Source organism: Bombus affinis, chromosome 10, assembly GCF_024516045.1.
Source record: "Bombus affinis isolate iyBomAffi1 chromosome 10, iyBomAffi1.2, whole genome shotgun sequence".
Lineage (NCBI taxonomy): Eukaryota > Metazoa > Arthropoda > Insecta > Hymenoptera > Apidae > Bombus > Bombus affinis.
Genome location: NC_066353.1, coordinates 3800572 through 3815966, shown reverse-complemented (window position 1 = coordinate 3815966; position 15395 = coordinate 3800572). Strand labels below are relative to the sequence as shown.

At 37.9% G+C, this 15395-nt stretch overlaps 3 protein-coding genes across 11 annotated transcripts in view; 2 read left to right on the top strand and 1 right to left on the bottom strand.

The window, feature by feature from the left end:
* The window catches only part of LOC126921458 (disks large 1 tumor suppressor protein), a 538419-nt gene that overhangs the window by 486027 nt on the left and 36997 nt on the right, over positions 1 to 15395 (bottom strand). The window lies entirely within an intron of this gene.
* On the top strand, positions 3276 to 6018 carry LOC126921469 (facilitated trehalose transporter Tret1-like). 4 transcript variants are annotated; one of them, XM_050733125.1, is made up of 5 exons: positions 3276 to 3440; positions 3589 to 3879; positions 3965 to 4510; positions 5039 to 5481; positions 5877 to 6018. In XM_050733125.1, exons 1-5 carry the CDS (start codon positions 3377 to 3379, stop codon positions 5949 to 5951), a joined length of 1419 nt encoding a protein of 472 aa, XP_050589082.1. In that variant the 5' UTR covers positions 3276 to 3376; the 3' UTR covers positions 5952 to 6018. The 4 variants fall into 4 exon arrangements, with proteins under 4 accessions (XP_050589082.1, XP_050589084.1, XP_050589083.1 ...); XM_050733127.1 differs by having other exon boundaries at positions 3280 to 3440; positions 3497 to 3879; XM_050733126.1 differs by having other exon boundaries at positions 3290 to 3440; positions 3575 to 3879.
* On the top strand, positions 7250 to 9024 carry LOC126921470 (facilitated trehalose transporter Tret1-like). Its single transcript, XM_050733130.1, has 2 exons — positions 7250 to 7381; positions 7503 to 9024. Exons 1-2 carry the CDS (start codon positions 7312 to 7314, stop codon positions 8822 to 8824), a joined length of 1392 nt encoding a protein of 463 aa, XP_050589087.1. The 5' UTR covers positions 7250 to 7311; the 3' UTR covers positions 8825 to 9024.

Sequence of the window (15395 nt, the reverse complement as noted above, 5' to 3'; positions counted from 1 at the left end):
AGAATAAAATAAAGCCATCGCAAGAAACCTTGCAAGAATGGGCCGCTAATCAATCTGTATGTAAATTAGAAAACTAATTTTCGTGGGATTATATTTAATCCGTTTTTCGCAGCGTGACAACGCGTTTGAGGTAATAAATAATGATAATATTAAATGAAACTATTGTGCACATGACGTTTCCCAAATTAAGCGAGTAGAAATTTTATCCATTTCTTCCATTATCGATTGCGAGAATAAAAAGCAGCGATTTTTACACTTAATCGTAGGATAATTTCACAGACGGTTTGACACTGTCGGAATCATAAAATTTCAACCGAAATGAAACGATACACGGTGTATAAGAATATCTCCTTGCCGTTGGCTTCCTTCCTAGCCATTACCTATTCCATGGCTAGGTTTTACTTTCAACCCTTTTCAACTATGGTTCAGCCCCTTCCTTTTACCTTGAGGAGTGATAGCTTTCGAAACGTTACATTATACACCAGGAACTCCTTTCGCTGGTACGCCAGTTCATCTTTGTCTCCCTTGGTTGTCGGATAAAACGCGAACGACCAGAAGGAAGTCGAAGAAGGAAAAGAAAAGGAAGAAAAACGACCAGGGCAAAGAGAAGGTTCAAGATGAAAGCGCAAGAAGAAAAGGGTAAAAAGAAAGGACAGGAAGAGGACAACGCAAAGGAGAAAGCAAGAAAAATATGGCGAGAGAATAACACACATGCATGTAGGTACACACACGCGCGCGCGCACACACACGCACGCACATGTACATATATCTTATATATATAATGTATTATCTACATGTGACCAACTTTACGAGCTTTAACCTTCCTACGCCTATATCCACGTTTTCTGACGTATTTCGTCGTCTCCTTAAAAATAAACTATAATCTAGCCACTCGTACTCACACCCCTCTTAAGTATATCAGGGCCCTCTCTTCCTGACGGAACTAGAGACGTGAGCTGGATTTCCAAGATACCTCTGCTACGTGATGTTTTGGCATTATAAATATTTTGCGAACTTGTCGTATCGGGGTTAAAAGTAATCATGGTCGTTCAAATGTTACTAACTTCTAATAATTCGTTGAATCATAAATTTCTCGGAGACTTCTAAATCGAACAGCTCTCGGGACATGTACATATCTCGTGAAAATGTGTTGTAGAGGCTTGTTTATCCGATCCTCTGAGGAAAGTTCAGAAAACATCGTAAAAGACGAAAAGTGCATTTCGCAGAGACGAATACAGCGACACCGCTCTAAGAATAACCTTGCGAAATTATACGGAGCTTCCTGCGTAAAGTAAATAAAGGAAGTAGTAATCCGTGTACGACGATGGAATAGCTTTTCTCCCTGCAATAAAAGCGCATATAGATCCTTGGATCTTTGGTGAACCGTTGGGAACCATACGATCGCTCGAACTAACTTCGCAATCGACAAACAGGTTATAACTTTCTTTCATAAATCGGCAGAACAATTGTCCTATAAAAATCCATTCGAAAATTGGACGAAGAAATACACAAATTTTGAAATCCTTTTATTTTAGTTTACTACGAACACTATGACAAGGCAAATTTCTAGCTTGAAGCTTTTTTCACTTTGATCCTGCGCTTTACCGATAAGATCGCAAGTACATTCGATAATAAGCAAAACTGATCAAATTCAATTATGCGATTCCCGAGGGCAAGTAATTCAATTTGCACATCATCAAGTCACGCGGTGAAACTAGTTCGAAGAGCCAGGCATACAACCGACCACATGTATCAAATATTGAAGTTGCTAGATTGCGCTGGACTGCCCTTAGGGATACCAAATAACTGACAGACCCTGAAAACCCTTGTCGAATCGCGATTTGTAGTTAACCCTAATTTGCATGAAGAGACATAAGACTTCGAACGTTCGAAACATCGTTCAACTTCCAAAGGAAATCCAAAACCAAGTTGGCCTCGTCACACTGACAACTTCTTCAGTTTACAATGTAATTTGATCTTTATCTATCATACTGCTTATCTATCTATTCTTTTATCTATTTTTCTTTATTGTCTTTGAAAACACTAAATGACTTGTAGACAATTAGCATTTGAATCAAGTGTTAATTTACATTTTTTCATTAGAATTCTAGAAGTTTGAAAATTATTATCACTCAAGGACTCGAAAATAAGTTTTCCTTGCAAGTATTTCTTAATTTCATAATTGTTAAAATATGTGCATAATACGTGTCTGCGTGATGTCATTCCAATATGCACCTTTTTGACGAATATTTCACATTCTCAGGCGCAATACTATTACAATCATTCCCAAGAATGAACAGATATTCAAATTTTATCGATATACACGTTGACTTCGACCAATCCTATTGAATCTTAAAATTATAACTTAGAAAATTACATGCATTTTTCGAGTAATTGTTCCTTTACGTACAACTGAAAATTCAGAAATGATGCAAAACGAAACATTGAAATTTATCACAAAAATCAAGAGCACAATGGATGAAACTAATAATATCAGCATGAGAAATACGTTGTATAAAAATCGTTCTTTTCGCAGGAACGTGCTCCAAGCTTGCAAGCTGGCGCAAAAATGAAAACGTCAATTTAATAAAAGTTGAAAATATTTATTTCTATTCGTTTATTTCGTTCATTAAACTCAAGCAAATTCCAGCGTGTATTTTAATTATGCTTCTCGCTGATCATCGTGCAATTTGGAAAATTGATTAACGCGTGACCATAAATATTTCGTTTCGTGTAATAGCACGTTGAACCGTATTTCGATCCAATCTTCATTTCTATTAAAGTCATGAAGAACCTCATTTTCATGCCAAAATCGATATTAGCGGCGGAATAACACATATGAAAACATAATTCGTTGTTAATTAGAGCGGTTCTCAGTGGTTAAAGTTTTCTGTTTTAAGTTTCTGTCGTGGGAAAAGGGCTGAAAGTACACGTACATGAATCGAAGCTGAATCATTGAAAACTTAACAGTGTTTCTCTCGATAAACAACAACCATCCGTCCATAATTGCTTCCATAACGATGCTCGAAATTGTTAGAACCAGATTCTATTCACATTGCATATAGTACAACGTTGTGCAATCAGTTGGTTACAGGTATACGGTATTCGAGGCAGTCCAAAAATTCGATTGAAATATTGCACGCGGATGCACGCAGTTTCCGTATCGCTGATAGCGAAAGCTTCATGACGAATCATGTCTCACTGCTAAGATACCGAGCGCCAGATATTTACGAGAGGCGACGATCCGAAAGAGAATGCGAACTGAGAAAACAGGAAAATATAAATCAATTAGAAGAACGAATCCGCGGCAGTGACGAACCGGTGCGGTGGAGAGCCGTCAGAAGTATTCTTGCGCTTTATCTCGCTCATCGCATCCATGAAACTGAAAGCAATAGAGGCTTTCCTCCGTGTGTGGCCACAATGGGCCACCTGTCTGACAGGTTAGTCGACAGTTCTACATTTCTGTGTACGTTGCATTATCCTTGTGTTATTTTAGTTAGACACAGATATCGATGTTACAAAAATATTATGTGATCGTCGCACGTTTCGCGTGAATTCATACAACATCAATTAGGGATTTCATCATAGTGGCTCTAATGGCTATCAGTATTGGACTATCGATCGGTTGGACGTCCCCTTACCTCGCACGCTTGACCTTGGAAGACTCGGAAATACCTATAACGGATGAAGAAGGATCATGGATCGTTTCTTTGTTACCATTTGGACGTTTATTCGGTGCCATCGGCGGTTCCGTCACCATGGAGTATTACGGCAGCAAAAGATCTCTGTTAATGTCTGGAATTCCTATCATAATAGGTTGGATTTGCATAATATTTGCCAATTCAGCATTTTGGCTTTACGTATTTAGAGTTAGCGCAGGTAATTTTTATTCTACGTTTGTGGTAGATCGCACATGTATCTTGTCACTTCAAGTACATACAATTATTAGAAAATATCTTTTTAGGTATCTCTTTCGGCATGTATTATAGCTGCTTCGCCTTTTACATGGGCGAAATAGCATCAGCCAACATCCGTGGTGCACTGGTCAGCACAATAGTAAATGGGATGCCATTTGGAACGTTGATTGGCAACATAATGGGCAGTCATGTGTCGATGATGTGTTTTGGACTTGTAAGTCTAGTTTTGACCATCTGCTTCATGACGGTCTTCCCGTTGCTACCACAATCGCCTCACTATTATGTGCGGCAGAATAATGCGATCGAGGCGAAGAAAACGATCCAATGGTATCACCGAAAATCAAACGTGAACGTCGAGTTGGAAATAATCGAGGACTTCGTGCAATCTTCCAAATCAACCAACTTCCGCGACAAAATTAATCAGGTTATGGAAAGGAAGAATAGGCGCGCGTTCTATATGATCATACTGTTGTTCATTTTTATGCAACTCAGTGGGTTAAACACCGTGACATACTATATGGAAATAATCATCAGAAGCGCGAAAGTGACGTCGCTGGAGCCGGCGACCGTCGTGATCATCTCCACTGGAATTGGTACATTTTACGCAAAGAGGATAATTTCTATGCATATATGTTTCGAGATAGAATAGCGTTTCTTTTTATTCCAATATAATCCGTGAATTTTCAAAATAGTACTGTTCTCATTTTAAGACTATGTTTACCCTGGATGTGTATTCTGATGGGTATGATACGTTACATTTTCCATCTTGTACAAGTAGCTTTAACATTCATTACGTTACCAACTATTATACATTATCCATACCGCCCTATATTATGTTAAAATACTTCTTTTTAGTCATAAAACGACATTTAGATAAAAAATTTAATAAAAATGTACTTTTTAGCTTCTTCTGCTGCGTTTTACATGTAGATGTAAATTCGTTTCGGTCTTTAAATGTTTCATTCGTCAGAGCGACAGCTCGCCAGAGCACGCATCCACTCTAACTTGAGACGTCGAAGGAAAAGGACGAAACTTTCTCTTTGTCCCCCGGTTTATTTCTCCTCTTCTATTCTATTTCGAGGATTTTCGAATCGGTACAGGATACGATATTCGCATTCCAGGTATAGTGATCGGTTGGATCAGCGTGTATCTGATCGATCGGTGCGGGAGAAAGGTTCTCATTGCGGTGTCATGCGGCTGCGTAATCATCGCGATGGTGCTTCTGGGATTACACTTTCTGCTACTGGAGCAGAATTTTGATCCAAAAAGTCTGGAATGGCTGCCGATCCTAGCGATGATACTTTTCATGATGATGTCCATCGGTCTGATACCGGTTCCGAGCACCATACTCAGCGAGCTTTTCCCAGACGATTTAAAGAGCATCGCCGGATTCACTGCCAGCATCACGTCCGCGTTATTCGCGTTCATCTGTAGTAGAACCTACCAACCGCTCATCGATCTCATGTCCGAAAAATACGTATTCTGGATGTATGCGATAGCCATGACCGTCTGCTTGGTATATTCGATCACCGAAATGCCTGAGACCAAGGGGAAGACCTTGCAGGTAATTTTTAACTGATTCACAACGTTCACGATCTTATCAGATTATTGCAAATATTCTGTCGACGATGTGATGTTTGTAAAGTGGAATTTTGTCTTTGAAGAAACATTGTTTTAAATATTGTACAGTATATTCGATTTTACTAATTTATTATTTATCCAGGCTCGAAGATAGATTATATATTTGAAGCGGCGTATGAGATGATTCAGTAGATATTCGTCAAAAATTTGCTAATTCGATTTTAATAGAAAAGATGTCAAGTTGGCTCGCGAGAGTGTGGGTAATGACAGAATGATGTAGTAGTCTGTTCCTGTTGTACAAACAGTGGACGAATCAGTCATTGTTCAGTTTCTCGTTGACGTGGTATTAAATAATCGATATCGATATAATGTTGACAGGAAATACAGGACATGCTAGCTAGCGAGAGTAAAAAAGGAGGAAGCAGTTCGGAAATAACAAGGACGGTACGATAACAGACTGTATTGGAATAAAGTGTGAAGTAAAGGTGATCTCAATAAAAATAAATGATACTTCTATAAACGAATATTTTAATTACTCTTATCATATACCTTTATCACATATACCGAAAATGAAAGAAATATATAGTGTTGATTATTATATAAAATAATCAGTCATATTTCGATTTCTCTATTACTCAGCGAATTCTACGTAATTACACGTATCTTATCTTATCACGAAAAGCAGTGGCTTTTACAACAGTATTTGTAACAACAGTATTTGGCAAATAACCGCCAGAGAACTTAATCAGGCAATGACGTGAAGAATTATTAAGGAATTTTGTAATTAAACATTAAATTCCTACAATATATGCACAAAAAAGATATAATAAACAATTGATATTATTACTTTCATTTGCATCATAAGGGATCGTTAAATTCAAAAATAAAGCTGAAGACCTGTAAATTATACTTAAAACTCCAGGGTGTATTTTATTTCGATCATTTGAGTCTGTAAACATATTATTTAAACAAAAAGAATTTAAAATAAATATCAACCAGTACATTTGTTCAACTATGTATTTATCTTACAACTATATGGATAAAAGAAAAGCTTTTGGTAATTTTGCAATTCATGCAAAAATAGAATATTAGCTCAAATCAAACATAGCTCAGCTCGTTAGCTAATTAAGCTATGGAATTATATGCGTGCCAGACAAATGATATTACTGATAAAAATGATTACACTTTTATTATACGCAACAGAGACCATACATTTCCACTTTACAAGCAGCAGAGATTCGTATATAAAAAGGAGCTAGAAGAATATTTGTATTTGCTTCAATGAAATATTTGCATTAATAATATTACTGTTGTTATTGATATTATTAAGCATATATCACACGAGATTAAATAAAAAATCAGTCTTGAAACGATCTCTGTCGTCCCATAGAATTGTAAATTACGTCAGTTTCCGAATTATCAGACTCTTTATTTTGACATATGTTGATATACACATGATGCTGATGCTATCTTCCTGTTTAAACAGAGCAATTTTTATAACAGTATGGAGACAGGACAAACGACTACAAAGTATAATTTATGATATTCGTTAGTAAAACGTATTATTACCGTAGAAGTGATTGCTTTCATTCGAGCAAGACCCCCTATTTTACCCCCCACGTCTTTTGTTTCTCGTGAAAAACTAAAAAATGGCTTCGTAATGTTTTCGTGGAAATCTCATTCCTGCTACAATAATGCACGCATGCGTGATGTTATCTGCATTTATGTAATCTGTTTCACTATTTTCAAAGCTATATAATTTTGATGTAAGTAATACATCTGCCAGCTGCTCCTTACCTTCGGAGGACTCATCATGACCGAGGCAAGAAGTGAGAAATTAAAGAAAAAAGTGTTCTGGCCGCAATGGATCGCTGGTTGCGGAGGTATTAACTAATCACCAATTAGCTTTTCGAAATGCATATTGCGCAGTAATATTAACAACGTTGCAGTGGCCGCGAAACATCCAGATAAAAGGAGAATCATAATTTCGAATTTTTCTTACAGTCTGGTTGCTGATAACGGAACTGGGATTAGTGGGAGGATGGTCGTCTCCGTACATCGGCTACTTAACTTCTGCAGAATCTACATTTCCGGTGACACTATCGGAAATATCGTGGGTGGTGTCGTTATTCAATCTGGGAAGATTTTTTGGTGCTATCGGAGGCGCTATATGCGTCAACTACGTCGGCAGCAAGACAACAATTACGATCAGCACTGTGCCCATCTCGCTTGGTTGGCTCTTCATCATCTTGTCTAACAGCGTGGAGTGGTTATACGTCTCAAGATTTTGCAGTGGCATCAGCCTAGGGATGACCTACTGCTGCTATTCTATATATCTAGGGGAAATAGCGGATCCTAGCATCCGAGGAGCGTTGATGGCACTAGGCACGAGCGGCATAGCGACAGGAAACTTTATAATGAGTGTTATGGGAGCGTATTTATCGATGACCGTATCAGCCACGATAGCCTTAGCTTTTTGCCTTTTGCTGATGATTCTTTTCATCTGGCTGCCAGAATCCCCTCATCATTTGATTAAGAAAAGCTTGGATGAGAAAGCAAAGTCATCGATTCGATGGTACCATAGAGACTATGACATAGAATCGGAATTCATGGACTTACGAAAGTTTGTTGAAAATGTCAGTAAGCAAACGTTAACAGACTCTCTCAGGGAGTTAAAAATTCTTCATTTCCGCAAATCGATTATTATTGTTACGATTCTTACCGCGTACGCTCAATTGAGCGGAATCAATAACATTTCGTTTTACATGGAGTCAATCTTCACGTCCGCAAAAGTTAGCGTGATGGAACCAGCGCAAGTAGTGATAATAGTGATGGCATGTGGTATCATTGGATCTTGTTTATCAATGCTTTTAATGGACAGACTTGGGAGAAGAATTCTTATGGTCATATCGTGCACTGGAATCGCGTTATCTTTAATTCTGTTAACGGTCGAGTTTCAATTGTTAGATTTTGGTTTTGATTCAAAAACAGTGGAAGGACTAGCGATTACCGGAATGATAGCTTTCTACATAACAGTTTTCTCGGGTGTTACTCTCCTACCACCAACGATGCTTGGCGAACTCTTTCCTTCTCATTTAAAGTGCATTGCAGCATTTATTGTCAGCAGCACAGCCGCTGTTGTCTCTTTCATCTCAACCGTCACTTACATGCCGCTGCTTAATTTTCTGAATGAACGATATTTGTTTCTATTTTATGGCCTGTTAGAAGCTACGGCTATACCATTTACCTTGATCTGTGTACCTGAGACGAAAGGAATGTCCTTGCAAGAAATTCAGGATCAACTGACGGGGAAGAGTAAAGCTTAGAAGTATATCTAGTGCTAATAGGGTTAATCTCTCTCGTGAGCAAAATACGGAACAATTTATAATCTCTAATTGAGTTATTATATGAACGTATACATATTTTACAAGGGCGTAAATACAAATACTGTAAATATCAAAATTCGAATACTCGCTTTAAATGTAAATAATTATTTTTTTAAATAAACGTAATATCGATTGTGTTATTAATGTGTTATGAAATTGAAATTATTACTTCGTAACTAGAGACTGAATACGCTTTCTCGAAGATTGTCTCTCAGTTGAACAGATATTTCGTTGGAACCGATGAAAGCGCATCTCAAGGAATTTTGTAGTGCATCCAGAAACGACGGACGAACGTTGGATAATAGAAGAAAAGGTCGCGATGCCTGTTGTTCTTTTGCTTGCCATTCTTCCTTTAACCGAGAAACGATGTAGCTATTTCTCTTTGGGGCGGACACACGCCGCCGTAACGTCGACGATGGAACTCGGCCAGTTTCATATTTTACAAGACAATATTTCAGCCGTGCTGGCTACGCCGACAATGTTAAAGGTGATACGGTCCCATGGTGGCACTGCTGAAAATTGGACACTGTCTTATCTCGCCCGGGTCATTACACGATGACTGTTCTTGATATCCTTATAAGCATCAGGGCATCGATACGAATTTACGATACGACTTTTCTTTATTATTAAATGATACGAGCGTGTATTACAACGAAGCTCTGATAATAAATATCATTAGCACCAAAAACTGTCACCGATTTCGCAAGCTATCTCGCTTTTACAAACATTGCAAATAACACGAGAACTATATTCCACAATAAAAGAAACATAAGAGACAATTACAATAAAAAAAATTATTTATCATAGCGTATTAATGATAAAAGCTAGAACGTATAAAATTACGTTATGTTATATTTCCGTGATGACGAACCGAACATCAACGCGACGAATTAATTAATTAAACATAACTGTTATTTCATAATAAATGTTTCACGTATCGCGCACACATCCGCTGTTCCTCCGGGCGTATGTGACCAGTTATCATTTTAAATTGATTACCGTGCAACCCAATTGCGTTTCGAGAGTTGCGTGAACCAATAATTCTTTGATCCATCCAGGGTGGAATAATGGTCACGGAACCGACTTTACCCTCTGACATGCGCCAACGCTGTTAAGTTATAGCATTTAGCCCGATTCAGATTTACGATAAGCCGATTTCCGGAAAGAATATCCTGTAGAATAAAAAATTATAGGAATTATTGTAATTAATATCATGTCCATATCGAGAAAATGTATCAAGCTTTTAACAGCGCCTCTACAGTTATCTGTCTGCTTCATGAAATATTCATAAATATTCACTTTTTGCTTTGGTTACTATTGCCCGAATATTCTTTCCCCAGTTTCCTCACTCTCTTTTCCTTTCTCTTTATTTCCCTTTTTATTTCTTTTAGTCGTAACGATCGTTACAGTTTAGTGGATGTAAAAAAAAGCAAAAAAGGTACATCGTAAACGGGGCGATTATCGCTCGTAACTAAAGTAGAATATTCAGGAGAATAGAAGCTGAATGTTCAATGTTGAATACGTTGAACCGGAAATAAAATGTCAGTTTGCCGATTTGATAATTCTCGATTCTATTCGTTTATATTCGCCAAAGTTGTGCACTACATCGAGCTCGATAATCAGATAAACTTCGTTATAATCGTTTAAATTGTAATAAGCTTTAGCGAATATATGTAGCTGGATATTAATAATAATCTTTAAGAATTTAACGAACGAATTGATATAAAAATCGTGTTTAAGACAACTTTTAGAAATTTCCTTAATACAGTCTGCTCACTTAATATTTCAGATGTAGTACAATTTGAATGCAAAATCGATCGTAACGAGCCAGAAAACTACAAGAAGAAATAACGCAATTAAATAACTGCATTTTTTCGTTTTATTGTAGAAAATAGGATGATGCCACTTTAAAGCTTTCTCGGGAACAAACAAGATAGTTTATCGTCACGCGGATATAAACGCTTCTCTCGACAGAGCGCCGGAAATTGTACGCTTTAAAGCAAGCATTGTACATCGCTGACTTTCTTCAAGTTCTATACGATTCGTGGTTTCGAAACCGACGGGTCGTACATTCATATTTAACCTGTCCACATATATTAAAAGTGTTATCAGAATTGCTTATTTTAAAACAATATCTTTAAATTTGTAAGTTACCCCGATAGACTTTATCCGAAACAAGGCAAGATTGCTTCGTTCTATATTTCCACGCTTATGCCAATTATAGAGAAATTTTCATACTATATAATGTATTGAGCATGTAATGGCTATTCGAACACTAACTCAATCGTTCTCCTATATGCAGGTCGTCTCTATGTTCGTTTCAGAACTCCTAATCGCTTTAAAGCTGTCTACAACTAAACCGAGTCAATTATGCTGTCAACTCTCTGCTCTGAATCCTCTTACCTGATACCAATTACAGCGCTACATTTGGTAATACCGTACGAAGTAATTATTTCTAAACTTTCGAATTTGTGAAATATTCAAAAATTTCCCATTTTAACTTTAGATTAATTTCTAATGTCAGTGAGACAAATTTCATCATTTCATAAATGAAGTTTGCGAACATGTTCGCTTCGATTACAGCTCGACCATTCGAAATCGATGAAAAAGCATACTTTCGGTTACTGTGCCAGAAACGAAACGATAGGCCCATTTATTTCATTCGCTGGACATGGCACAGTAGTTTAATTTACCTCGACAGGAGTCTTGGGGCGAGATACAACACAAAAGCATCCACAGGCTAACGACGGAAATTATTATATTATCGTTCCGCTATAGTCGAACGTAAATAAATTTACTCAACTATATTGTTTAATCTTAATTGTAGACGACATTATGGTACGCTGAAACTGCAGAGGAAGCAACCAAATTTCAAAAAACATTATAAGATATATCAGTACGATTCTTTGTATTAACATAACAAATCCACTATGAGACATTCTGCATATCATCATTATCTCGTTAATTACCGTGTTACGTCGAGCGACACTCTACCTATACCAAACCACATACCGCGGGCAAGATGGCAACCAGATGTCCGCACATTTTTACTGCGTACCTTCAATAGTCTTAAGAACCTATCATAAATCTCAGAAATTTTCTAGCTAAAGTCCTTCAGAACGAACAAACATCTCTTTACTGAATCGTTTCTAAAGCTTGTAGTTTACCACGCACAGGCACGGGAAAGTTAGTTTTTCTCACGTATAATACTTCACACTAGCAACTTTCTGTCGGGGGCGGCTAAGACCTTTCCTAGTCCACCAACCTTCTTTTATCCAATCAGAAGCAATGTCTACTGCCCCCACTTTCCTAACCAAAATTGTCATTAACAAATCCGTTCCATCCGACACACCCATCGCTAGCTTTCCTACGACACAGCATCGTCACTTTTACGTCACTTATTCTTGATCGTTAGAATAGTCAACATGTCATTACCGGGTTTCTACTCTTAAATCAATCACTTACTTAACTTATACATACGCACCAGTGTAATTATATTCTTTGCAAAGTTGTTGGAATAAACATTAATTTATTCCTGTTAATTCAGTGTTACCTCATTCGAACCACCTCTATTATCGCAACTGAAATAAGGGGATCGATCAGTTCGTGGCGTCGATTATCTAATCGTAACGGGAATTTACGACTCCCGTTGACGTGCCTTCTCGCGATCGCATCTCTCCGCAAATGGTTGAATAAACATAACGTCTCTACAATTTAAGCATATATATACTTAAGTTGTATATATTGTTATATATATATATATATATATATATATATATATATATATAACTTAATTAATTAACTTTCGAACAAATTATTTCAATCAAATAGATTTTTGTCATTATCTGTAGAGTTCTGAATATTTATGTAAGATCTTGGAAATCATCATATTGTCTAACATGACAATTACAATGGCCATTGTATCAATTACAGACTAATTTTACGGATTAATTTCTTCAGTTCAATTTGAAAACCACACTCGTATTCCAAAGAAATACAATTACTTTTTCTAGAAAATCAAACATGGGTAGGATTTCTCGAGGCTTCGAATTTTGTCAGAACACGGGGAAGAGGCGCAAAGAAAAATCATGCATACAAGCTGCAATAATGGAATGCCTCCAACTTTCGGTCAATAAAGGAGTTCTGAAGACAATTTTGCAATGCAATAACCCTTCGCGTCGTGGCAATCGACAAAGTTTTCCCCGAAGCCTTGCCTCCTCCACGTTCGCGTACCTACCCAACAATCTTAAAATTCAACGAACCTCGAGGAGGATCGTTTTTCAACCAGACAGAGTATACCTGTCCCTGATTTTTGCCTCGCCCAACCGTTTCGTGCAGGACCAAGTTTAATCGGTCATAAAAAAACAAGAAATCCCGGGCCATTGGCACTCACGATTGGAATCGCTTCTGTTCTATTCACTTGGCGCGACAAGCTGCGACAAGCTACGGCAAGCGCATGTCGCGTCACGTGGAACGTGAGAACGTGGCCTGCGAACGTGCGAACACGGCCAACGAATTTTGATTTTTATCCCGAATCCTCATTCAAATGCACTCGTGCGTCGCGTCGCGTCACGTCGCACGTCAACGTCTTCTCATTTGCACGTGAGAATGCCCGCATTACCCAGGCACAGAAAAATAACGAAGAGAATTCAAGAACAAAGAGAAAGATGGAAAGCGATATCGATCGCAGCCCGGTTTAAGAGAAATCGAATTTCAAAACGAAGTAATTTTTTACCGTTGTCTCGAACTTCGTCCTCCTGCATAATGTCCTTTCTCCTTTCTTCGTTCGTGAAGTCGAATATTATATCGCAGAGGTACCAAGAAAGAAGTTCGCCTAATAAACTTCTCCGAACAGTCAGCGAGTGGAGCGCGATGAATCTAGGAAGATATCTGGTGAAAAGAGGTTTGAGAAGGGAGTTTCAAAGAACAGGATGATAACGCGAGAAAGTAGCGGTCGTACTCTGTCTCCCTGGCGGGTTCATTGAAATATTTAAACAAAAGGAATCGGTGGACCATCGCGACGCGCCGGGACGTTCTAGCGACGGTGAAGTTCGATGCACCGCATCGACCCGACAAAATGTAGGCTAGTAGTATGTCACGAAAACGCAGGAATTGGTTGGTCGCCAAGTCGTGGATAGTCAATGGAACAAAGATAGGAAGGGGAACGAACCGCTAGGTCTGTAACCTAAATTCTCCCGTAGCGCCGACTTCCAGCGATCGCTTTGAAGCAACCTATACAGCTTCCGTTGGATCAATGATACTTGTGGTTAACTGTACACAATGTTGCATTGCGATAGACTGTGCCTCTGGTACGTGGTATCATAATACTCTTCGTGGCAGCTCGCGATTGTTTTACGTTTTGAACAACCGAAGCAAAAAAATATTCATACAGAAACTCAGTTGCAAAGCATACATCCAACAAAACCCACGAATTAATCCAAATAACGCGATCGAGCACAAAGTCGAGCCAGTTTCTCGTTGCGCACAGAGTAGTTCAAATACCTTTTGTTTTCACCGATAAAGTATATCGAGCGAAAACCACTGTCGATCGCACCGTGAATGTCGTACTTCGGAGATTTATTTGTGCGAATCGTTGGATTACTTTGTGTCGGCAAGCTGAACGGCCAGCTTTGTCTTTTTCGTTGTTAATCATGTTATAATCCCCTTATATCATTCTACAATTTGTCGATTTAATAAATATGTTTAATATATTTTACGTATTTCAATTGTGCAACTCGTACAATATGGATTTTTTCGCATCGTTTCCACCCGTGTAATATGAAATTCTTTGTTATCGATGCTCGATGAATATGTTTGATAATTTTTATGATAAAATAAAAATAACGAGTGACTGGTTTAAAAAAATACAAGAAAGCAGCGCAGATGCGTGCACGGCGGTCTTCGCCCGAATATTTATCCGAATGAAATAAAGTTGCAGGAAGCAAGTAGAAGCGAGTATTCGCAAGAGATTGCTTGCCATAATAGCCATTAACAGTCTCGCGTCTCGATGTCTTCCTTCAGGAATATCGACATCACTTTCCAGTCTTCTATTTCTTCCTGCGTTTCTCTGATCCAGTTTTCCACGTTGTTTTCGTAAATTATATAATCCGCATAAATTAGGAAGAGCATCATACAGTGGTTCGTAACTTCGTTTAATCTTCAGCCAACTATTTAAACGATTAGAAGAAGAAGAATACATTATCCTCATTCAGAGAATTTCCATACCATCAATACTTTATCGACCACGCATTTTTAACGCGAATAATGATTTGTTAGCAGCAGCTTTTTAAGGTAGCGGAGGGAAAAAATTAATCATGTTTTTTACATCGCTGTATTTTTCAAATGAATTGAAATATTGGTATAAAAATCCGAAAATATATTGAAGAGCTTCTAATTGCTGTTACTGCGTTGTTTATTTAACGTTATTTGAAATATATTTAACGTTTTTACATCGTAATGTAATTATTTCATATAGGTACAGTCAATATGAAATGTGATCGGAATGCTTCAT